The sequence below is a fragment of the Myotis yumanensis genome, unplaced genomic scaffold (assembly GCF_028538775.1).
Source record: "Myotis yumanensis isolate MYYU_CA2020_CCGP unplaced genomic scaffold, mMyoYum1.0.hap1 SCAF_7, whole genome shotgun sequence".
Taxonomy (NCBI): domain Eukaryota; kingdom Metazoa; phylum Chordata; class Mammalia; order Chiroptera; family Vespertilionidae; genus Myotis; species Myotis yumanensis.
This window is the reverse complement of record NW_027223758.1, coordinates 26,217,999-26,244,812: the sequence shown is the minus strand read 5'-3', so window position 1 is coordinate 26,244,812 and position 26,814 is coordinate 26,217,999. Positions and strand designations below refer to the sequence as shown.

The 26,814-nt window shown below is 40.3% G+C and overlaps 1 protein-coding gene across 4 annotated transcripts in view; it reads left to right on the top strand.

Annotated features, from left to right (window-relative positions):
- PLCB1 (phospholipase C beta 1) overlaps window positions 1-14,266 on the top strand; it is a 638,281-nt gene extending 624,015 nt beyond the window's left edge. For 2 of the 4 annotated variants that reach the window (XM_070419924.1, XM_070419923.1), the window contains exon 32: window positions 10,993-14,266. In XM_070419924.1, the coding sequence (XP_070276025.1) occupies window positions 10,993-11,220 (228 nt within the window). In that variant the 3' untranslated portion in view covers window positions 11,221-14,266. The remainder of the gene's footprint in view (window positions 1-10,992) is intronic. The other 2 variants (XM_070419927.1, XM_070419925.1) reach the window with 1 other exon arrangement.
- The last annotated feature ends 12,548 nt before the right edge of the window (window positions 14,267-26,814 follow it).

Here is a 26,814-nt window from a genome sequence, read left to right as displayed (position 1 = left end):
GTTGAAACCACCCATTCTATATATGTACTTTTAAAAATATATATTTTTATTGATTTCAGAGAGGGAGAGAGAGATAGAAAAATCAATGATGAGAGAGAATCTATTGATTGGCTTCCTCCTGCAGGCCCCCTTACTGGGGACTGAGCCCACAACCTGGGCCTGTGCCCCTGACCAGAATTGAACCTGGGACCCTTCAGTCTGCAGGCCGACACCCTATCCACTGAGCCAAACCAGCTAGGGCTCTATATATGTACTTTTTAATGCTTTTTCCATTGTTATTAATAGCCTCTTAACTAATTGATGATGTTGAGGTTAAAATACCATAGTCCTTGCAGTAATTTTTCATAATTGGGGGTGGGGAGTATCTAGTCTACATTCAGTGTTTTGCAGTTAAAATATATATATTTTAGATTTTGTTTTATTTTAGAATACTATTTTCATGATAAAAATAAAATAACTACATTACCAATAATTACATTACCATCAAAACAAGTTAAGAAATTAAAGCACTCATAATTCCAAAACAGTTTGTATCTTAATATTTCCTTTCAAATTAATTCTGTATTCTTAGAAAATATTTTCATAGTTATAATCATGGTACATACACAACTGTATGTAGATTCTTAATTTACCACAGCAATATAATCATTTTTCCCTGTTTTCATAGCCATTTTTTGGTTTACATTTAGTGACACATTGTATTTCATTAAGTGGAAGCCTTGTGTTTTATTTTACAGAAACTCTAAATTTTATTGATGTTTTTGTTGTTGTTTATTTGTTAGCCTTATTATTTTCCCCGATCTTTAGCAGTAAATTTAAACATATTTGAGCAAGATAATTATAGTACCATTTACCGTCCCCATTTCCCAAGGGCCAGAGAGATATCTGTAAAAGAGTTAAGAGACTGTGAGGAATTAAATATTAAAAATACAAGAGGCTCCCAGAGAAGAAAATAAGTGAAATAATATAAAATGTTTAATGAGAAAACAAACGGAAACAAATGACCCTATGTGTATATTAAAGATAACAACTACACAAAGAATATAATTCTAGTGAGTCTTCGCAGAGTAATATCATTGTGCATCCTTAGTGAGATATATTCTGTTGGCGGGGAGGGGAAAGAACCTGTAAAGAGCCTTAAGCTTCACATGGTTATTTTATTGGTAGGTTATAACATTAAAACTGTTCTGTATATTGCCAGGTAAAGCAAATGAGTATGTTAATGTTATTAGAAACCAAATATACAAAATTAATTACAAAATAAAAAAGATACACAAATATAAAATCAAGGAAGTGAAGAGAAAGATTTATACAGTGACATTTAAATTTGAAAAAGTAATATGCTAATATTTTTCAAAATATACGTCCTAACTGTCCACTGAGATGGTCCAAGTGCACTGACAGGCCGGTGGCAGTGAGCGCCTTCAGCTCCCAGAGCTTGGCTTGTGAAGCTTTCTCCATGGAAGCCTCTTTGGAAAAGAACCTGATTCCAGGTTTGAGGCAGGGAAAGCACCAGAGGATGTGAGGAATCTTGTTCTACCGAGGAAAGCAAGCAGGGGCTGAAAAATGAACAGGGAGGAAGCATGTCAAAGGACCCATAAGCCCGCCTGAGAGAGCTCCTGCTGACCACACCTGGGAACATTTGACCTCAAAAAAGAATAGCAGCTGTAAAAAGGAATAAATCAAAATCAAAATCTATTTCCTGTAGTTATTTTCAGAGAAAGAGGAAAAAAAAAAAAGAAAGAAAACGCATTGGCCATCTTTTAAAATAATTATTGCCCCAAGTCCTTACTCAGAAAACGTGTAATTAAAGGAAAATAATTAAATGCTTATTATTCTCTGGTTTCAATTTGTTTCCTTAGAGAAGTGGCTTTGATTATATCTCTTTGGTGACTCAGTAACCTGCCTTATTTTGTATTTATGCCACATGTACATTATACTGAGCTGCTCCTTTTTTCCTGTTTGTAAACTAACCTTCAGGAGTCACTTTGTTTTCTCCTTCAACTTCACTTATATTTCTCCCTCTAAAAACCTTGCTTAACTAAATCAAATATCTGCTTTACTTCTGAAGGCAGTTGAAAAAATGTCAGAGGCAGAGTAACATCTCAAGTATAAAAATCTTTGACAATATAGTCATGCAGGCCTGAACACATTTGAACTTGCTTTTCCTTCTTATCTAATAGAGTTTACGGTAGCAATGAGTGGCAACATCTTTTGAAAATCAAGTTGACTAAGATAACTTAGAAATTGAGTGTAGCTAGTAAAATTGGAGAACTCTGCCTATAATAAAGTGAACTCTGGAAATGCTCTTGTTTATTAATATCTGAGTATAATAAAACAATCCGTCTTGAAAATAGACTTTAGACTGTTCTTCCTTCCCTTTTTGTTTGTTTTTAAATATATCTTATAAACTTAAGATCAAGCAAGCTCCTGGGTGCTAATTTAGAAAAGCTCCAGGGCATATCCTACAAAATAAATTTCTCCTAAAGATCTATTTGTTCTATGGTGATTTCCCCTCAAAAATGTATTTTGAGGTCACAGCAATGAAAAGATGGGGGCAGCTGGATTTGGTTATAAGTACTTTATGAAGCTGGACTATTATGATATGTCTTTGAATTCTCCCACTATATCAGTTAGTATTGCCACATACTGCTGCCTAACAAACAATCCCAAACTCAGTGATACAAAACAATAAGCATTTACTAAGCTCTTGAGTCTATGACCTGGGGGGCAGTTCTTCCATTCGGGGCCAGGCTCAGCTGATCTCAGTAGCCATGCTTGGCCTTGTGTTTAGCTAGTGGGTTTGACTTTCATGTCTGATTGTCAGTTGAATTGATAGAGAGAAGAACTTCTTCACATGATGCCAAGTAAGCTTCCAACAGTGAGAGCAGAAGCACACAAGCCTCTGGAGGTCTAGGCTCAGAGCTGCAGACCGTCACTACATTCAACTGAACAAAGCAAATCACAAGGCCTCCCCAGATTCTAGGAGATGAACAATACACTCCACTCTTCTTTAAAAAATATTTTTGTTGATTTCAGAGAGGAAGGGAGAGAGAGGAAGAGATAGAAACATCAATGATGAGAGGGAGTCATTGATCGGCTGCCTCCTGCACACCTCCTACCAAGGATGGAGCCCGAAACCCAGGCATGTGCCCTGACCAGGAATTGAACCTTGACCTTCTGGCTTATAGGTTAACACTCAACCACTGAATCCAATCAAGGTGGGCTACATTCCACTCTTGATTGGAGAAACTGCAAAGGCCATGACTATAAGGAGGGGTGAAGAATTGCTGTCACTTATGCAATCTATCTACCATTCCCACAGGGCCTGAAGCTTGAGATGCACAGTGTAGAAACTCAAGTTTGAGTACATGAACTAGAATATAGTAGTAGTTCAATGAGATGACTCTGAACTCCAGCAGAGGGATGATTAAGAGCAAGCCCTGATGTCCAGTGGACCCTCTGAAGTTCAGGATTGTGAGGAGGGAAAATTAGGAGGAATCCAAACTAAAATTCCACAGTTGGACCCACTTTCTTGAGTCCTCTGATCTAAGCCTGTTAGGAGACAAGTTAGACATTCTACACAAGCCCAATTGGACTCATGAGTGTGGATTGAATTGATTGCCAAAAATTTTACAAATCAGGAGATCTTACAAGAAAATTTGGATTTCTGACTTCTCTTGAAAAACAAAAATCTTTCAGGCATCAACTGCAGCTGAGCTTTAGGCACCCTCTTAGACAGAGCATGTCCTCACCAATCCTACTTCCTTGTACACAGCCTGTTCCTCTTTTTTTCATGACTTGCCTTTCCCCATATCTGTTTGCAACGCGTGGGCTGGAATAACCCTAGATTCCTGATAGCTGAGCTTTTGTGGAATAGAGCCAGACTTTGCTCAGCATACTTTTCATGTTTTCTTACAATGAGTAAGAATTTTATGTATAAGAAGAAAAATAAGTAAAAAAGCAGAGCTGGAACTTGAAAATTAATAATAAATGCAATTTTGTAATTAGCTCATTAATAAATGAGTTTTTTTAAAGAGTAAAACATGGCATTTAGTATATTAAATTAATTTAGTTAATACATTAAAATATTTTAATTTATTAAAAGTTTAGAGTCCAATAAAATCTACTAATCCATGATAATGAAAGAGTCCATTGAAGTTATAATTTAGCTACAGCTTAAGTCAGTTCTAAAAAAATTATTTAAAATAATTACTAAAATTAAATTATTATTATTATTTTGATACTGTTCTTTATAATAAGGAATATATATTTGCTCTTTTCCCAAGTTCCTGGTATAAAACTCCTCCTAAAACCCTTGGGATTTCATAAGTGATGATCAAGATTAAAGTGTCTTTTGTTATGTTAATGAGATGACTATTGTAAAGCACTAGCCATGGGGGTTGTCTGGTTGCCATGGGACCCAACCACATGATGAGAGGGTTGGAATTTTAAGTCCCACATTCAGACCTGGGAGAGGAGAAGGCCTGGAGGTTTTGTTCAAAAGCCAATGGCTTATTTCACTTAGCATAATACACTCTAGGTCCATCCATGTTGTTGTAAATGTTAAGGTTCATTCCTTTTTATGGCCAAGTAATGTTCCATTGTATATCTGTACCCCACCTTCTTTATCCAATTTTCTATTGGTGGGCATTTGGTTGCTGCCATATTTGGCTATTGTAAATAATGCTGCAATGAACATAGGGGTGCATATATTCTTTGGAATTGGTGTTTCAGGTTTTTCCAGACATATACCCAGAAGTGAAATTGCTGGGTCATAAGGAGTTCTATTTTTAATTTTTTGAAGGACCTCCATACTGTTTTCCATAGTGACTGCATCAATTTGCAATGCCACCAATGGTGCACGAGGGGTCCCTTTTCTTCACATCCTTGCCAGCACTTGTTATTTGTTGATTTATTGATGATAGCCATTCTGACAGGTGTGAGGTGGTATCTCACTGTGGCTTTAACTAAATAAATAAGTCACAAAAAGATAAATACCATCCTATTTCACTTATATGTGGAAATAAAGAACAAAATAAACAAACAAACAAAACAGAAAAAGACTGATAGATACAGAGAATAAACTGTTGGTTGCCAGAGGGAGGAGGTTGGGAGGGCTGGGTGAAAAAGGAGCAGGGATTAAGAAATACCAAATTGGTAATGACAAAATAGTTATGGGGATATAAAGTACAGCATAGGGAATATAGTCAATAATATCGTAATAACTATGTATGGTGCCAGGTGGGTACTAGGATTATCAGAAGGGGATCACTTTGTAAGTTATATAATCATCTAACCACTATGCTGTACACCTGAAATTAATAAAATAATATTGAATATCATCTGCAATTGAAAATAAAAATAAAAGTCAGCAAGTTAAAAAAAATCAATTCAGTTTTAGACAGTGGGTTCATGCTTTCAGTAATCAAAGCCTATATCTGACTTCTCTGAAAAGGAAATAACCACAATGCTTTTGTTGAATGCAACATCACTGAACTATAATTATTTCTAGCACAGAGGGCTGCACCAGGAAGCATTTTGTAAAGTATATTCAATAGAGTAGTAATTCATCAAATAGTCCAAGATTTTGCTAGCTTATTGTGATGGTTAGTTTTATATGCCAACTTGGCTAGGCCACAGTACCCAGATATTTAGTAATCAAACATTATTCTTGATGTTTCTATAAAGGCATACTTTTTGGATGAGATTAACATTTAAATCAGAAAACTTTGAGTAAAGCAGATTCCCCTCCATAATGTAGGTAAGCTTTATCCAATCAGTTTATATATATGCTATTGGTTCTGTTTCTCTAGAGAACCCTAACACAGATATTAAGAATATTCTGTATCGTTCTTATTTTACTAATAAAATCTCATTCTCGTTTTAAAAAAATGCCAATGGCCAATAATGTAATCAATAGTGCCTTTGTAATGACAGCTCCGTAAAAACCTCACCTTCCCCATACTTTGCTCTATGCATCTCTTTCATCTGGCTGCTCCTGAGTTATATCCTTTTATAATAAACCAGTGATCTGGTAAATAAAATGTTTCTCTGGGTTCTGTGAACTGCTCTATCAAATGAATGGAACTCCTAACTATAGCCAGTCAGGCAGAAGCACAAGTGACAAATGAGACTTCCCAATGGGTGGGGGTGGAGGGCAGTCCTGTAGGACTGAACCCTTAAACTGTGGAATCTAATGCTACCGCCAGGTAGATAGGGTCAGAATAGAGTTCAATTGTAGGACATCCCTCTGGAATCATAGAGAATTGCTATTGGTTCTCAGAGGAAAAATCCACACATTGAAATTGGGTGCAGAACTGTAATGACCAGAATTATAGTATTAAAAAGTTATTAGAAAATGTTAATTTAAGTATGTGTAATTTTCTCACATTTCATGTTAAATTTTTTATATAAATTAAGCAAAGAAACAGCATTATCAAGCAACATGGAATCTTGTCCATCAATGACCTAAGAGGAATTGACTTCTAGGTCAGGAGAATATATCTATAGGTGAAGATCCCCCAGTCTAATCCAAGTGAAAACAGAAATCTGCTGTTCCCTGAACCCAGAGCTCCATCCTTTTCTCCCTTTCCTTACATTTTTTGAAAATGAAATTTTAAAGGTACATGTTACTGAATTAAAATTGAGGTGAAATGACGATGAAGTCGGGATAGTAGTAAATGGAAAGTGCCAAACACCAGGCTGAGATCTTATTCACACAAAAGAGTGTGACAGTGTAAAAGCTTGACCTTCTTCTAAATGGTTGGGCACCTGGGAGAGAATTGGCCATCCTCTTCCTGTACGTGAAGATCCTGGGCTTCCCCTGACTCTGACACTGAGGGTGGGGATGTGTATGAAGGTGCCTTTGCTCACCTCAGCAATGTGACTCTCAGAGCCCTGGGGATACCTTTTTTTAAAAAAAAAAATTTATCTTTATTGTTGAAAGTATTACAGATGTCCCCTATTTCCCCCACCACCCCAAGCCTTTCACCACCCTATTGTGTGTGTCCAGGGTTTATGCATAAGCATGTAAATTCTTTGCTTAATCTCTTCCCACCCACCCACCCCTGACTTTCTTTGGCAGATACTCTTCTCACAGTATGTTTCCACCTTGGCTATTAGAATTCAGATTCTAGCACAACATATTAATGCCCCTCATTTTTTTACTTGGGAAGAGTAGGTGATTTTAAATACTCTGGTCAAGTTATTTTTATCAGTCATTTTTGGAAAAAAAAATTATTCAAATAGATTCACAATACATTATCTGAAACTCTTAATGCCCGTTATATTTCAGAATACATAAATTTTATGATTTTTAGAAAGGTGATATGATACATATACCATAGGAATAATATTTCAGGGAGTTCTGGGTCACCTTCATAATCAAACAGATTCTATCTATAGTACCGTGCATGAATATTCACATAAAGTGGGATAATTAAGGATTACAAATAGCCCTATATCAGTTAATGTCAATGAGTTTGCTATAAATTTACCAAAAAAAAAGACAAACTTCTGGATTTTTGGACTTTGGGGATTTTAGAATTGCAGATAAGGGATTATGAATCTATATGACATAACTGAGCTTTGGCAAAACTTCCCTGGCATAGAAGCAAGAGTATAAAGGAGTTGAACTAGAGGATGTTCTCAAGCTGCAGGCACCATCCAAAATGGAATGAATAAAGGCAATCAAGACACCAAGGGCAGATGCCCTGATCACTGTCTTCACCCTAGGGCTCAGGGGTCAGGGGCCAGGGGCCTAGGGGCTGCACTGAAGCTGCAGATGAAGGACATGCAGCCAGGATCAAGACAAAAAGTAAAACTGGGAGCTTAGACAGAACGATAATCAGAGTGTCCAGTGAGAACCAACAGCATTGACATCACCTGGGAGCCCTGAGAAATGCAAGATCTTGGGCCCCACCCAGATCTCCTGAATCAGAATAAAAAATTAAGACTCCAAGTGATTTGGGTGCACCTTAAAGTTTGAGAAGCAGGAAAATAAGTTCCTTAAAGGTTTCAAGGACACATCTTAAGAAAAGCTGCTTCATTGCTCCTCAGAAGAAAAAAAGCACTTAGTCTTACACGTCATTTCTAAGATTATGGTCCCCCACTAACCATTCAATAAGCAACAAGAATTTTATTTAACAGTCTGGGTTTAGATTTGGCTCTGCTGTGCAGAGTGACACCCACCTCTGGCCCTGCCCTTCACTTCACTTCTCTGAAGACCGGCTTTTGCTTGCTTTATGACTAGGGCCACCTGTAAGACTGCATTTAAAGAAAGTGTTCTGTGACTTTTAAAAGTCTGGAAAGCCTCCTGAGCATTAAACATGTAAATTAAAAGACAGTTTACACGGTAGCTAAAACAGTTTATGAGGCAAATAGAAATTAGGTTGAAAAGGAAAAAAATGAAGATAAGATAAAAGAAGTCAAAATAGAAGTTAAAGTAGGTTACAGGAATATGTTTGGTGTATAAAAATGCATCCAGTTCTTCTTTACAAGCTTGGCTTCCCAACCTCTGAGTGAGGCCACACTTCTTAAAGCCCTCACCTTGATCCTCTCTCCGTTGCAGTCCGATTCTTCATTGTTCTTCCCAGCTTGATTCATGGCTGACCTTGGCACTCCCAGCTATCAGTAGCTTCCAACCCCTACATTTAAGAACTTCAGATCATTGTTTATTACTTTTTAATATATATATATATATATATATATATATATATATATATATATATCTACACTAATAAAAGAGAAACATAGTAATTAGCATACGACCGCTACCCTTCCCATTGGCTAATCAGCATATCCTTATGCAAATTAACTGTCAGCCAAGATGGCGGCCAGCAGCCATGCACTGAAGCGTACAGGGAGGCTTGCTTGCTCCAGTGATGGCGAACTCCAGCGTTCCCCGCCTGACTTGCTGGCCTCTCAGCTGCAACTCTCAGCAACTATGTTGCAAATATAGAAGCTAAACAAAACCTTAGAAACCGGCTTTCAGTCAGCCGGGCATCAGCCAGCCGGACTGCAACATTGTATCAAATACAGAAGGTAAAGGCCAGAAACCTGCTTTCAGCAGCGAGGCCTCAGAGCTAAAGCTGGCCCAGAATAGAAAAAGAAAAAAGAAAAAAAGGAGCAGTTGGGAGCTTCAGTCACCCGCCAGCCTGAAAACGGCCCTCAGCCCCTCAGCCAGACTGGCCAGGCACCCCAGTGGGGACCCCCATCCTGATCCAGGACACCCTTCAGGGCAAACGAGCTGGCCCCCACCCGTGCACCAGGCCTCTGTTCTATATAGTAAAAGGGTAATATGCCTCCCGGCACTGGGATCAGCGTGACAGGGGGCAGCGCTCAAACCCCCTGATCACCCTGCAGCTCTGTGTGTGACAGGGGGCGGGGCCACAACCTCCCTATCCGCCCTGCTCTGTTCGTGACAGGGGAAGGCGCCCCAACCCCCTGATCACCCTGCAGCTCTGTGTTTGACAGGGTGCGGCGCACCAACCCCCTGATCGGCCCTGCTCTGTGTGTGACAGGGTGCGGCGCCCCAAACTGCCCCCCCCCCCCCAACGGGCCCCTGCTCTGTGTGTGACAGGGTAGAGCCATAACCTCTCCATCGGCTCTGCCCTGAATGTGACAGTGGCAGTGCCCCAACCCCCTGATCGGCCCTGCTCTGTGGGTGATAGAGGGTGGCGCCCCAATCCCCCTCCACGGGCCTTGCTCTGTGTGTGACAGGGTAGAGCCATAACCTCCCTATTGGCCCTGCCCTGAGTGTGACAGGGTGCAGCGCCCCAACCCCCTGATCCGCCCTGCTCTGTGTGTGACAGGGGGCGGTGCCCCAGCTCCCCTATCGGCCCTATTCTGTGAGTGACAGGGGGGAGCTCCTCAACCCCCTGATCAGCCCTGCTCTGTGCATGACAGGGGGGAGCTCCTCAACCCCCTGATGGGCCCTGCTCTGTGCGTGACAGGGGGGAGCTCCCCAACCCCCTGATCGACCCTGCTCTGTGTGTGACAGGGGGCAGCGCCCTGACCCCCTGATCGGCTCTGCTCTGTGAGTGACAGGGGGCAGCGACCCAACCCCCTGATCGGCCCTGCTCTGTGCATGACAGGGGGTGGCGCTGCAACCTCCCCATCGACCCTGCCTTGAGTGTGACAGGGGGCGGTGCCCCAACCCCCCAATCAGTCTACCCTGAGCGTGACTGAGGGTGGCATCGAAACCTCCCGATCCATCCTGCTCTGTGCATGACAGGGTGCGGCGCCCCAACTCCCCAATCGGCCCTGCTCTGAGCCTGACCAGGGGCTGCACCTAGGGATTGGGCCTGCCCTCTGCCACCCGGGAGCAGGCCTAAGCCAGCAGGTCGTTATCTCCCGAGGGGTCCCAGACTGCGAGAGGGCACAGGCCGGGCTGGGGGACCCCGCTCCCCCACCCCTGAGTGCACAAATTTTTGTGCACCAGGCCTCTAGTATATATATATATATATATATATATATATATATATATATATATATATATATATATATATATATTTCAGAGAGGAAGGGAGAGGGAGAGATAGAAACATCAATGATGAGAGAGAATCATCCATCGGCTGCCTCCTGCACTCCCCCTACAGGGAATTGAGCCCACAGCCCAGGCATGTGCCCTGAACGAAAATTGAACCATGACCTCCTGGTTCATAGGTCGATGCTCAACCACTGAGCCATGCTGGCTGGGCTGCTTCTCTAAAACTTTTTCAAAAGATTCATCTGTGTGTATGTGTGTATTTATATCACTGCAGGTAGCCCTCTTCTGCCACACATAACCTGAACTGACTTTCAGCTATGGAAAAATGGCATGTTGAGCTAAACTCTGTTTTATATCTTTTCAATAGGTAACCTCTGGATGATATTAAAATTAATATATCCCTCCCCCACCTTTGCACATGTCGTTCAAGAAGTTTCTACATGGGTGGTTATAGAAACCTGAATGATGTAACATCACCCTTCTCTCTTGGTGTCTCCCAGCTGCAGGTGGAGCTGGAGCAAGAGTACCAAGACAAGTTCAAAAGACTGCCCCTGGAGATTCTGGAGTTCGTACAGGACGCCATGAAAGGGAAGATCAGTGAGGACAGCAATCACAGCTCTGCCCCTTCCTCCCTGGCCTCCGACGCTGGAAAACTGAACCACAGGCCTCCCTCCAGTGAGGAGCTGGAAGGAGAGCGCCCGGGAAAAGAGTTTGACACTCCTCTGTGAGTGTTCCTGCCAGGCCTTTGGAACATGCATGGCCTCTCAAGCTCCATCGGACTCTCTCTTATTACAAAGATCACTGCCCAGAGCATCTTCCCAAGAAGCATCCCTTAGCCCAAAATCCACACCAAAATGAGAGTTCCAGAAGGATCCACGCAGACGTCCCCAGGCCCAGGCGCCATGTGCAATGTGGAAACAAATGCAGGTCTACTAGTGGAGAGTGCATGTATGTGGGATTTTTGTTTTCTTTCCAATAGTAAACTCAAAGCAGGCAACTTCCAGGCTGCATGGACCATCTAATGAAGGACTGTGTCTTCTTTGAAGAAAATCAAGCTCATGTTTTTATTTGAAGCTCTGGTATAAAATAGTTGCAAAGTAATAGAAATAGTTTGAGAAATGCATATCATTATTTAACACTATTGAACAACCCACTTTGAATATTGTTTTCCTACCTGCCACTCAACTACCGTATCTTCAATTTAACGTGCATTTTTTATTGTTTCGTCCTTTGCTTTGCAAGCACTGGTGGCTTGCAGTCTGCTAATTTATTTATCATAGAGGCCTCAGTGTATTTGTTGCTGACATGGCTTTCTCAGATATCATAGTGATTCAAATAAGCTGGTTTTCTTTCCTGAAAAAAAAATTACGTGATTGTATCTTTGCCCAGTGAAGTTATTCCCAGACTTGGCAGTATGGTTCATACATCTGGCTGCATGAGCAGGTTGGCCACACTCCTCCAGCCAGTGGGCTATCCGAGTTGACTATTTGCACTCAAAGTCTGGGTATTCATTAGTCATTGGCCTGAAATGTATAAATAACTACATAGAATATGTTCAGTTGAATAAAAATATTTGAGCCAATATATGTTGAGCAGAGATTCAATCAGACTAAACAGGTCCCAGTGGTTCTTAATGTCTGACATTATTTTATGGTTCCTTTGTTTTTAATAGTGATAAAGACTGAATATTTATCTAAAGAATACACAGACCCATATATAAATGATATATATTATCTCTATGTATATATGTACACACTCAGCCATATAAATACAGACACATGCACTACACACACACACACACACTCACACACACACATTCATTTGATTGTTGATGTGTGACAATGACCCAAAACTCTTCCACAAGACTTAAAACCAAATTTAGGGATAAGTGGATAGAGATGAAAATGATCAAACATCTAGATTTCATGGGTAAATCATTTATATTTTAAGAAACAATTGATGGAGTTATTGATGCAAGTTAAATTAGATTTAGAATTTAGAATGTGAATTTGATATATATTTTGCAGGATCAAAACTGGATTTTAAACCTGTTTCAATAATCAGAATAGACAAAAATATATATGACAGAAATATGGGAATGTATTAGTATCTTCCATAATTATTAAATCTGAGAGATTTCATTTTTACTATAACATAAAAAATACTTCATTTATATATTTATTATATACATTTAATTCATTTAACTGTGTCTTTTTGTTAAGTTCTTATATTAGGTGGCATGAGAAAAACAAAGCATATCAAGGTAAAACTGATCAAAAACATTATTGAAAAGTCTTAAATAAGAGAGAATAATTATATAAAGGAAAATATAGTTTAGAGAGTAACACAAAGAACATTGAAGTTAAAGCCCTGAAGCAAGATGCTCACAGCTTTAGCTTAAAATAAACCTGCCTGATTGTAGCTTAGCAAAACATTTTAAAACACAAAGCCAGTTGTGTCCTAAAAATTATTTCAAGAATTTAATATTTTTATGGAAATCACTTTATTTAACTTTAAGCAATAACTAAGGATCACAATTAAGTTTTAATCAAAATGAAGGCTTAGTTCAAACATTAGGAAAAAGTTGTTTGATTAAAAACACACATCTAGTGAGACACAAGGAGGAAAATCCCATCCTCTTTGGAAATGATAGTATTTTGATCTGAAAGATTTGGGGTGTTAATTAGACACTTAATACAACTTAACTTCCATTGAAAGAGATATCTTTTGTAAATCATTCTACTTTTGCACTTTGAAAGAAAGGCATTAATCATAAGGAAGTAAGAACGGTCAAAATCGAATGCTGCATTTTTATAAACAAAATTACAGACTGTCTAAAATTGCAGAAGCGTGAACTAATAATAGCATTCATAACCAAACGCAATAGTGATTATTTACCGCATATTGTATTACATTTAGTCCCAGAGATAGACTAAGGTTGAATAATCTTGACTTACACAAAACTGTTTTGGTAGTTGCATTTCATTATATTAGTGACTCTAATATGTTTGTATTTGGCCATTGATTGTAATCACATTTTTATATCTGTGCAATGACACTTTTGCAGTTGTGGGGTAGTGTGTAACACTGTCCATCTTGCATCATCGAAATCACTACAGTGATATTATCATTTAACAATATTAATATTACTTGAAATAGACAAAGGGAAGGAAAAGGGGTCTATATGATGTGCAGTTTTGTGCCTTTATGTATTTGCCTTGTTCTCTGTTGAATGTGTGAAATTCTGTACTGTGGTTTTTCCTATAATAGAGAGTAGAGCTGTGTATTAAATTAGCCTGTGCCCCTCTGGCACCTGTACACTACTGAGAATAGCGTGGTTTTGGCCGTGTAAACCCATTTTCAAAGTCCTGATGACATGCCATGTGATTTGGTTTTTAACATTTCACTTTAACATTGCCATATCACCATGCATCAATTACTATTCCTGTAGTAGTTAAGCAGTCATTAAATAATTCCGAAAGAAAGGGCCATTGCTTGCATTACTTTGAACTTAATGTTGTGCTTGGCACTGTATAAATATTGCTTGTGATGGATTAGATATCGTGACCTTTGCCTTTTCAGAAGAAGAAAAAAGGACAAAGTATTTGAAGCTCTTAAAATGTACATATTTTGGTTCTCCTATCTCAAATTGTTTAAAAAGCATAATTCACATTTTTGTAATAATTCTATGCAATTTTGTGGCATGATGTTTCTTCCACTTGTAATTTTATGTGCTTTCATCACAAATCCAAAGGAAATAATAAAACTTTCTTAACACAACCCAGCTGTTATTTCTTGGTGTCAGGACCAACCTTCTTTTGATGGGCAGGATGGTGGGAGCAGGCACAATGCCAGTCTTCAAAGATGTAATGCCCATGTCCGTGCCTGTGCACAGACTCGAGATCCTGCAATGCTTGTGACCAGAGGGCACACCTGTCATTATTCCAAGATTCTGCCGTCCCTCTCTATTTTTCCAATAGTCCTCCCTCCCTCCCTTCTTTGATCAAAGCTAAGGAAGGCAACACAGTCAAAGGTTTTTTGACAAATAGTGGAAGTGACAAGAACTGACAGAGTACTTTGTGGAGAGTGGCTACAGTGTCTGGACAGGTTCAAGCCTCAGACTAATGAGAGGGCACAGTCCTCTCATGGCCACGTGCAAGTCCCAGCTTGGAGGGCAGAGCCCTCCCAGCACAATTATAGCCAACAGCTGTAGTTGTAAGCTTGAACCTATGGTCCGAACACGTGGCCCCACGTGCCTGAGTGATGTGGGCTTGATAGAGTTCAGGTGCATGTAATTGAGTAGGATTGAAACCCATGAGAATGTAAACATCGTGACCACACCCTTACTTTGCCTCATGGAATCTGCTATAAAATAAAGACATGGCTTGTGGTCCGTGGCACGGTCTCTCTCCATCAGAGAGGGCAGCGTCCTACCGAGACCCAGCTTTCTTCTCTTATCTGTCTTTTCTCCATCCTTCACCGCCCCCACTCGGGCTCACCAAACCTGGCTGAGCTGGCGCAGCACATAAGGCGCCCTGGGGCTGAGTATGCCATGGCCGTGCCAGCCCGCCACAGTACTTAAGTAAGTTTTCTTATAAAACAGATGAAAGAGTCTGCAACATTGATTTAGAAAATGAAATATACGTGTGAGTTAGGAGAATGTCTCATAGGCATCTCAAATGCAATATATTAGTTATTGCTCTGTTACATGTTACTACAAAACCTAGATGTTTGAAGCAATAAGAATTATCTCTCATATTCTTTGTGGGTCAAGAATTCAGACAGAGTAGAGTAGAGATGGCACGTGTCTGGGCCTCGGCTTGGAGATTGGAAGTCTCGGGGCTGGAGACCAGCTTATTCATATATGTGGTGGTGGATGGTATGTCTGTCAGCAGACTAGCTGGGGCTCTGAGCTGGAACACCACAGGTGTGTGTCTTCTAGATGTAGCCTGGGCTTTCTCACAATATGGTGCCTGGATGCCAAGGGTGAGCCTCCTGAGAGAGAGCCAGGCAGAAGTTGTGTCAAATTGATAGGACCAAGCCTTGAAGTTGCATACTGTCACTTATGCTGAGCCCATTCGTTGGTGCTGGCACAAGCCCTTTCCCAGATTCAAGGGGAGGAAATATAGTTGCCATCTCAACTTGGAGCAGAGGTGGTCACATTCTGAAGAAGGTAAGGGATGGAAGAAATACGTGGGTGGGGGGGGGTTTGGGAGGAGGGGTAGGTTTACAGTTGTTTTTATTGAAAATAATACAATAACTAATAACAATACAAGAATAAACTCTGTTTTGCGTATTCCCAACTGTAAACATACTTTTTCCCACCCTTTATACTGGCATGACCGTCTTTGGAAAATATGGCCTGCTACATACAGTGTGCACCAAACTTCATTTACAGTTACCCTCAGACCTGCTCTACCTCTTTTTTTCTACATTCATAAACAAAACTATTACCAATTCAGTGGCCCTAGCCAAAACATTGGCATTATCTTTGACAGCTGCCTCTCCTTCCTCCCCTTTCCAGTAGATCCCCAAGCTGAGTCAATTCTGACGCTGTGGGAGTCCTCAGAACTGTTCACTTTCTGTGCCTTTTGCAAGTACCCAAGTTCAGGCTCCCATCCCTTGCCACCTGCCACGGGTCTTCTAAATGGTTTCCATGACTCTAATCTAGTGCTAAATCATGTAACCACTCCCCCACACTGTAGCTAGACTGACCATACAAAAGCAAAAATGGGATTATAATCCTTTAATTGACCCCAACTATCCTCAGGATATAGTCTAAACCCCTTAGTAAACGTTTGCAGTTTTACATGATTTGGTTCCTAAATAACTCTCTCAGTCATTTTCTCACATACCACACTCCAGCTTTATGGGTAATCTCACCTCCTTGGCTTTTTAAATACTATTCTTCAACTACTTCCTCTTTTTTTCTCTTTTCCTTAAATCCCTCCCCAATGCATACACACACACACACACACACACACACACTCAGTCAGGTTCTTTCTTTGCCCTGGCTAACACCTAAAGATGAATCTTTAGGTTTATAGCATGTGTTGCTTCTTCTAGGAAGCCTTCTTTGATCCACCCAAGCTCCCCCACATCTGTGTTCCCGTTGCATTCTATATTAGTTATCTATTGCTATATAATGAACACCACCAACACTTCGTATTATAAACAATCATTTTCTACTGGTTGTGATTCTATAGCTAGGTGGTAGACTCTGCTGATCTGGCCTAGGCTACGCTGATCTATACATCTGCAATCAGCTGAGTTGGCTGGTCCTGGCTGGACCCATTCAAGTCTCTGGAGCCTTGGCTGGAACAAATGAGCTGACTTGGCTCTGCACTTTATGATTTCTAACCCTCCAGCAGGCTAGCAATGGGTTTTCACTTGTCAGAGGCAGGATCGAAGAGCAAGCAAGTGTTCAAGACCCCTTGAAGTCAAAACTTGCACTGGCACACCATTACTTTTACCACATTCTATTGAAGTCATGAGACCAGCCCTGGTAAAGAATAAAAGGAAACTATAATATTATAGGGAAAGGATATAAACACAGGGTGGTTACCATTAATGCAAGCAATGCACCAAACACCTGGTACTTTCTTCCAGATGTAAAATGTATACCATCTCTGCTATAATGGCCCTCTGACTTAAATACATCCTCCACGGACACTTCTGATACCAGGTGTCATGTCTCATTCACCATTGAATACCCAAATCCACCATACTGTGATCATTGAATGAATATGGCAAAAATGGTGAATAAATTTATTTGCTCATCTAGCTATAAGTGCTGAGGTAGAGAAAAATTGTGCCACGCCAGCACGACCAAGGGTGATCTCAAGAGGCGGGGGTGAAAGGATTAAGGAAAGACAGACAAGAGAATAATAGCTGGGTCTCGGTGGGACGCTGCCTCCCTGATGAGGAGACAATGACAGCGCCTACAAACCATGTCTTTATTTTATAGCAGATGCCACGAGGCAAAGTAGGGGCGTGATCACGTTGTTTACAGCATTCTCGTGAGTTTCAATTTCACTTAACTACGTGCACCCGAACTCTATCACAAGGCACTTGGGGCTAAGTGTTTGGACCATAGGTTCAAGCTTACAACCACAGCCGTTGGCTATAATTGTGCTGGGAGGGCCCGGCCCTCCAGCTGGGACTTGCACGTGGCAATGAGAGGACCCTGTCCTTTCATTAGTCTGAGGCTTAAACCTGGCCAAAACACTGTAACTGTGCCCCACAAAAAATAATCAATAGATACCTAAATAATAACTCAAAGATACAGTATTTTAGGCTCCCCCGGAGTCAGCAACACTTAATAGCAAGTCTAGACCCCACAGGAGCCACTTTGCCTTTCACTGATGGCACCAACCCCCACACACAAAACAGCTAGTGTGGGATGAAAGTAGGTCAGTCACCAAATATTAAGTTCCAGAACATAAGTGAAAAGGCTAGGCCCACCTTAAATCCCAGGAGTACCAATAGCCTCTTTTGGCCCACAAGAGAGAACTCAGGAGCCATTCTTGCCCTGGCGTGCATACATAGTCCAATTATCTCTTTGAGCATTCTGCATATATTTTCAATAGCAATTTTATTAAGTTACACTTCTACTTGCAATAAAATTCATTCTTTTAAAATACACATTTCTGTGGGTTTCAGTAAAGATCAATCACTGCTCTAATTCCAGCACATTTTTATCTCCTGAAAAAGAAACCCCAAACTCAATAGCAATCACTTCCCATTCCCTCTTTCCCCCACCTCGTCTTCCCAACCATTGGAAACCTTTAATCTATCTCTGCCTCTGTGGATTTGTCGATTCTGAACATTTTGTATGATTTGATTTATATATGGCCTTTTATGTCCGGCTTTTTCAATTAGTATAAAATTTGCAAGGTTCATCCCTGTTAGAGCATCTATCAGGAATTCATTCCATTTAATGGTTGAATAGTATGCTATGGTATACACATTTTATTTATTCATCACTTGATGGACATTTGGACTACCTTGAATAATACTGCTATAAACACTTATGTACAATTTTTTGCAAAGAAATATGCATTCGGTTCTCTTGGGTATATACCTAGGGGTGGAATTGTTGGTTCACAAGGTAACTCTATGTTTAACTTTTTAAGGGACTGCCAAACCATTTTCCAAAGTGGCTGCACCATTTTACATTCCCAGAAACATATGAAGTTTCCGATCTCTCCACATCCTTGCCAACATCTTTTCGTTATAGCCATCCTAGTGGTTGTGAAGTAGTATCTCATTGTGGTTTTGATTTGCATGTCCCTAATGGTGTTGTGTATTTTGACCATATTTATATCTTCTTTGGAGAAATGTCTATTCAAACCCTTTGCCCATTTTTTAATTGGGGGGATATTTATTTTAAAATCTGGGTTCCCTTCCTTGGCCTTTGTCCTTCAGTCCCTTTTGTGCCTGTCCAACCCAAATCTCTGTCTTAGGAAGGGTCTCCCAGTGATCATTCTTCCCAGGCCACCGGATAGCTGGAGGTTATTTGGAAACTGGTGCTATTTATTTTCTATGTGAATCCAAAAAGTCATTTGTCTGCTTTTTAAAAACTAAATGTCAAATATTTGTTTATTTTTCCAGATTTCTCTTTTTTTCTTAAAAAGAGGGTGCAAAGTACGTCTCATAAATGTGGATTGAATTCACTGGAATCCAGTGAATTTCCTATGGGAGGAAATGCATTAAGGACAAGTGAAAGTTTGAATGTTGACATGGAAATATTTGCTGCATAGCCTTTAAAAGTTGAGGTGAACTACATAACATATCCAACTTGTGCTGTCAGAAAATAGAATAAGTCAATAACAAATGTACTGATAACAAAGAAAAAATCTTTCCAATTAAACTATGACTCCCCATCAGACAACCATGGTGAAGTCACAGCTCCCTTTGAGATTCTCATGTTAACCATCCGTTCTTTTCTCACTGCTTGAGACATTGGGGATGTCTCATTTAATCCAAAAAATTTCCCTTCTCTTCTTTAATACCTGGCTCTACCTGAATGTTCACATTAATATTTTTGATTCCACACTCTACCTTTTCTATTCTAATGGCCCATGATGATCTTTAGTTCGATATATTGGAGTAGTCTGTCTTATCATGTGCTGGATCCTGATTCTGAGGATATAAGACAATGTTCTGTGGTTTCTGTTTTTATATTTACTACCTGTCTAAATCCTATATTATCCAAAGGGAGATTGGATAGCCACATGGCTTACATTAGCTATCCATCCCTTCACACATCCGCTCTGCTTTTCCCAAGTTCCGTCCTGACCTATCCAGCACATTGATTTTATAATGGCCTCTGAGAAAACTATCATTTCAAGTAATAATTCTAGTTCTCAATTCTTTTTACCTCTCTTTCAATCCATTGATCCTCTCGTGTCAGCTGCATCTCATCTGTAGTTAAGCCTGTCTATTGAGTTGTTTGTTATTTCAGCTAATACTATATAAAACATCTAGTTTCTAGATGTTTTATATAGTACTTTTTTAAAACTGCTAGGTCACGTTTTATAGTGTCTGTTCTCTGAAGATTATTTCTACTTGTCTTTTATCCTTTATGTATAATAGGTTGCTCTGTATGTGTCAATTCCACAGTTTGGTTTCTGCTGATTCTTGCTTATTTTTTGTGTGATTAATTAAATTTTACTGTATAATGTTTCTTTTTCTTGAAAACTTATTTATGGGCAATCTCTGAGAACAAGCATGGAGATGTCTCTGACAGAAAGAATTGGTGTTCATTTCTGCCTAGTGCCCAGGGAAGTGTCCAAACCACATATGTTTAGTGGTATGTGTTTTATAATGTTTTTGGACCCATAATGTATGCAATGGTCCATTTTAAGGATGAAAATTCTTATGAGACTATTTTGCAGATACATCCTTGTGGAGAGCGGCTACAGTGTTTGGACAGGTTCAAGCCTCGGACTAATGAGAGGGCACAGTCCTCTCATTGCCACGTGCAAGTCCCAGCTTGTAGGGCAGAGCCCTCCCAGCACAATTATAGCCAACAGCTAGAGTTGTAAGCTTGAACCTATGGTCCGAACACGTGGCCCCACGTGCCTGAGTGATGTGGGCTTGATAGAGTTCAGGTGCATGTAATTGAGTAGGATCAAAGCCCACGAGAATGTTGTAAACATCGTGACCACGCCCTTACTTTGCCTCGTGGAATCTGCTATAAAATAAAGACATGGCTTGTAGGCCGTGGCGCTGTCTCTCTCCATCAGAGAGGGCAGCGTCCCACCGAGACCCAGCTTTCTTCTCTTGTCTGTCTTTTCTCCATCCTTCACGGCCCCCACTCGGGCTCACCGAACCTGGCTGAGCTGGCGCAGCACATAAGGCACCCTGGGGTTGAGTATGCCATGGCCGTGCCAGCTCGCCACACATCCTCATTAGGACTATTTTACCTCCAGCTGAGAATCCAAAAAATAATTCGCTCTATAATAAATATAGCATTAGAATTACTTCTAGCTTTCTTTTATTTTAACATTAAACTCTCTAACTTGAATGGACTTTTAGACTTTAATTTTAATATGCCTCATCCAGTGAGCCCATCAAAACTGAAGTTCACATTTGCCTAAATAGATAGATATTCTCAGGGTAAAATTGGCCTCGGCGCTCTGCTTATTTCCCTGGATTCCAGCTTTCCCTTAGATTTTGGTGCGGTAATTACTCACTATCTACTCATCTCTTCATTACCTTTAAGAAAAAAAAAAATTGGTTTCTATTTTATCTGGTATTTTAGTTGTTCTCTGCAGGAAAGTTATTCAATTTCCAATGAGTATACTGTGAAAATTTAAAGCCATTTTCCTGCCCTGGCCAGTGTGGCTTAGTTGGTTGACCAGGTCCCGTGCACTGGAAAGTAACCAGTTCAATTCCCAGTGAGGACACATGCCCTGGTTTCGGACTCAGTCCCCTGTCAGGGTGCATTCAGGAGGCAGACCAATTGATGTTTCTCTCTCAGATCCATGTTTCTCTCTTTCTCTTTCTCTCTCCTACCCTCTCTCAAGTCAATAAAAAAAAATACCATAATTAAAACTGTTTTCCTAAAGAAACCTTTTGATGCTGCCTAGACTCAGTCCTGTATCTGGACAACATAAAAATATTACTATCAATAACATGAAAAAGTAGTCAATCGAAGCCTAAAAATTAAGTGGCTTATTTGTTATTTGGGAACACTCACATATCTCAGCTGAAATAGCAATTAGATAGAAAAATATCAGATTGCAAGGGCAAATACTCTCCCCATTATCTAAAGACCTTCAGGTTGTCAAATGTATGTATGATATCCTTGTAAGCTAAAATTAGCATTTGAGCTCCAATTTCTCTCTGACATGTGTAAAAACTCATCTAGCCTGACAGTTCCCTATTGACCAGACCTCTGAGAAGTCAATTATTCTCACCCAAGCCAATTTTAATTTATGCACATAAAGTTATTCCTGAATTTCTTATGTGATTTTTTTATAGCAGTTGTAATATCAAGTTAAAGGACTAATGGCTTCAGGATAATGATGTAAAACCTGATCCCGAGTTACAAAATTGCCAGAGAAACAGATGTTTTGGTTATGTGATAGCTTTCACTGAGAAAGAAATAGGTTTATTTTTATTCTTGTATCCCCAGTGCTTATTGAGCACTGGGCCAGAAACAAGGGATGATAATCAATAAAGGTTGAATGAATTAACCTGTGGTAGATTTTTAAATGACACTCACTCTTCACAGCCTCTATATTTTTGTAATATGACTATAGATCCTTCCATCAAGAGGGATGTCTCTTTCCCACCCTTGAATCTGGGCTGGCCTCATGAAGGGCCTTGGCTGATAGAGTGAGATGGCTCCGTTTTCCCAGTTCCTAAACCTCTATCTTTTGGAACCTTGGCATCACAATAAAAATAGGGCTGTGCTACCCTGCTGGGAGATGAGATGCCTCATTAAGCAGAGTTGCTTCCTTTCTCAGCTGAAGCACCATTTGTGTGATGGAGCCCAACCAAGACTAGCTTAGCTACTTAGCCAATTAGCAGCTGACCTCGGATGCGTGACTGAGCCCAGCCCAGGTGGTAGAGCTGGACCAAAGCAGCAGAACCACCCAGCCAACCTGCAATGTCAGCCTTAGCAAATGGGTTTTGTGTGGAGCCACTCCATTTGTTGGGTGGTTTGTTACACAGCTGTAGCCAACTGAAGCGCGATTTGTGTTACGAGCCTTCCTGGGGACGTTTCAGAGGAGAGGACGCCAGGTTGGGAATGAGAAAGCCTCAGTTCCAGTTCAGTCTCTGCCATGAGCTTGCTGATCTCGCATCATAAAACTCTCCTTTCAGTGCCTCAGATTAGAGATTCCTTTAAATTCTAATTTAAATGTTGTGTGGGATCCTCCAAAATGCTTTAGTCTGTGTCCCTACCATCCCTAAATGGTGAGAAAAATGGACTTTTAAAAATAGTTGAGCATTTATTGAGTCTACAAAGAATTTTCTCATTCCTCAAGCATTGGAAATTATAGAAAACTGAACTGAATGCGTTTTTACTCTAAGCCACCCCTGAAAGTATATTTTTGGTAGAAATCCTTATTGAATTTTCTTGTGATTTTTGTTTTCTTTTGTTTTTTTCTGTTCTATTCTCAAAGTAGCAGTGAAACAAATCTATTAAAATAACTACTTTTAATCCAGGTTTTGGTACACTTTATACTTTACCATCATACCAAAGAGAGACACAAAACAGGTTTAGCAATGGAACAAAATTACCATTCTAATATCTATCTGGTTTTTACTGATTGGTTTTATTACTGGAGTAGAGATATGTGGATAATTGGACCTCACAGTCCTCAATTCTGTAAAATATAATGGACTCAAATATACAAATGGACTCAAACACATAGACTCATGTTTGTATAAGAGAAGTCCATGTGACAATGATTTGTAATTAATATGTGGGGATTAGGGAGCTCTGATATGATTAAAACTAGGAACCCATGAGTCAGAAAAGTACACATATGTACACACTCACATAGTCGACTTGTTTGTGCTTTTTGCCTCCTCAGCACCTTCTAAACACTGTTCTTATGCTTGAGGCTTTTTTTGCCTTTTTAATCTGCGTATTCTGAAGGAGACACTAGAAATTCACTGTCCACAGTTATAAACACAGCCCCCGACACATGGCCTAGGATCAACCATCCCGGTAAACATGCACAAGACATTGGGAAGCAACCACTGCAGAGGTCCCTTCTGGCTGGGATAGAGGCAAAGACACAGGTTTCAGGAACAGTGGAGGACAAAGGTTCTGGCACATCGTGCTCCATGGCAGCTGGGTGAGGTACAGTGACTCTGTCCTACAGGCAGCAGGGTCTTCCCTGCAGCAGTTGACTTTGGGGTGGCTTCTTGCTGCCAAGCCTGATTCTCAGACCCTTTCAGGGTTGCCAGGAGCTATCTATCTAATGTCCTTAGTAAATTCTTAATTTATTTATGCAACAGAGAACTCTGACTGATGCACAACTAAAAAAACAGATTTTGTACAGAATTCCAAGTGTTTGTAAGGCCTTCTGAAGACCATTCATGGGTTGGCCCTCTTAGAATACATAGGTGGTCCCATTTTATGTTATTAGATTAGGGAGGTAAAAAATAATAGGATTGAGAATGGAGGCAGATGGGGCTTCTTAGAATAGGAGAGTAAACATTGGGTGGAATAAGCAGATGTGGCTCATCTCCTCTTTGCTACTAACCACCTAGGCATTCAGCACTAGATGGTATCTGGGCAGCATTGTGACTGAGAGAATGAGATGGCAGTGATGCTGCATGACTTTCAAAGCCAGGTCAAACAAGGTGACACAGTTTCTGACTTGTATCCTGGGACTTGCTGAGCCACCATATGTCTAATTACCAGAGGCCACCATGCTGTGAGCAAACCCAGACCATATGGAGAGGCCAAGTACTCCTGTGGTTCCAGCTGAAAGCCAGTATCTGCCAGATAAGACCATATTGTTTCTTCATGCAAATTGATAAATTAGCTTAAGACAATGGGCATCAACCAAGACTGCCCTGGGCAAAACTGATGTATAGTCATCCTACTGAGCATCTACTCTGAGCTAAGCACGTGGGCCTTTCTTTAAAATAGGGAGATGGTTGTGAGTTAGTAGATGTTACAAATCTCAGTGCCTACAAGAATAGGGCAAGTAACAAAAACAGATGAGGCAGCAGAAAATGAGTAATAGAACATGGCAAAAAACTTCAGCAAACTGAAAAGTACACACTCATTCCAGAGAGAACCAATATTCAGCTCCTGTATTTATTCTCAAATAGAAATGGGGGCTCAATATTTTCTGACATTCTGAGTTTTCTTTCAAGAGAAGCTGAACATCTTAAGATCTAAGATAAATTTGTCAACTTAAATGTAACATATAAGTTAAAAATCTCAACCTAAATTAAACACTTGTTAGACATTTTTTTTAAAGGTAGTATCTGTGCACTAGAGGATTTCAGTGAACTCTTCAGGCTATGGGAGAAAATTAATTTAAATACCCTTCTGCCACTCAGGTATCTGCTAATTCTGACTCTCCTCAGGCTCATCTTGGGGGAAGCTGTCGTCTTTGTTAGCAGTTAACACACAAATCACTCTTTTCAATTGTCTCAGAATTCCAGATTGAACCTGATTGAAGCTCTCTTTCTATACCTTTGTGTAAAATGAGTTTTAACCCTATCATGTCAGTTTATATATATGTCCACCCATGCAGGAAAAAAAAGTACAAGTCTTTAACTCCATGTAGTAGTCAGCTATTACAATAATGCTATGTAACAAATATCCAAATAGCTGACAACACTAAGCATTAATATCACAATCACAGGGGTTGGCTAATGTAGGCTGGGCTCAGCTGGACGTCTCTGCTTAGCTAGGCTGTAGATTGCATTCAGGTTTGCTTTTCTAGGGGCAGCAAATACTAGGCAGAAGCTCCTTTCACTACTGACCCAGAGTGAAAGAGCCAAGCTGACCCACACAAGTTCAGTTAAGGCTTCTGTCTGCCTCATGTATGAGAATATTTCATTGGCCAAAGCAAGTCACATGGCCAACCCCAACCTCAAAAGGTCCAGGGAGTACTCTCTACCCACCATGGGAAGGGGAAAAAAGTGAATACTGACCAAAATAGAATCCAAAATCTAATAACCAAGATGTCTTTTTAAAAAAGCTGGTTTCCTTTCTAAATAATCCTCCAAACAGCCTCTCTCCCAGGCCTTGTTGAGCTGCTGGGCTCTGGGACTTCACCACATGTGACCTTTGGCCTGCTGCGAATCACTTGCTGGGTGGTGGCAGATGCTGAAGACTTGGAACCTCTCAGGACAAGTGCTCTATATTAGGAACAAAGCATTCCTTGGGCCATGTCAAACTTTAAAAATAAAGCCTTTGCCCCATACACAGCTAATGACCTTGGTGACGACATTCAAAATGCCTCATTTAAGATGTTCAAGTAATGACTTGTGAGCAGTTACCATAAGGTTTTTCCATCCCATCTGTGCCCTGCCTCAATTTATCTTTGTTGTCTTGGGCACCTGCTCCCATGCAGGCTGTTCTGCACAGAACACCATCCTTGGTCCAGATCTGCAGTTGTGATCTGTGCACAGGAACTTATAGGCACATTCACAGACATAGACCTAATATAAGAAATTGGCAGTAGGTGGTAACTTGGGGTTTCTTTGGTATAAATATTGCTTCTTACTCAGTTGTTTGATGCCTTATAAGAAAAAAAGTCAATCACTGTCGTGGTAAGTTATTTTTTCAAGGGACCAGGGAATAGGGCAAAAATCCTTGAAAATATTATTTCTGAAGAAACCATAGAGCAACGTGACCCTGTTGTCTTGTAGCCAAACCTGGAACCTAGAGGTATGGAATGCAGGGAAGTAAATAATAGAAGTAAACTGATAGATAGGGTTGAAATCCTCAGGAGCTTTGAGTCCTTATTTGCTGTAGATCCCAGAGATAATTGGGCCACCTCATGACCAATCTTGGTACATGATCACATTCCAGAGAAATACAAGTTCTTCATTAAAGAAAGTAAATTAATTTTAAAATCTTCCAAGAAGACTCAAAGAGGTATCAAAGGTAGAGATAAATTTTATCACATAATATGACACCCTTGTCTTCCTCATCTAGCTCCTTGAGCTCCTACATAGCCCTGTATATCACAGCAACTATTTAACCAAATTGGTTTCTTCCAATTCTTCCTATCTGCTTCTTCAAAAATCACAAAAAAAGACCTGGAATCTAAGCAGGCAAACAATGGATGCTTTGAAACTGGGAGAGGCAATATGTATATATCAATAAA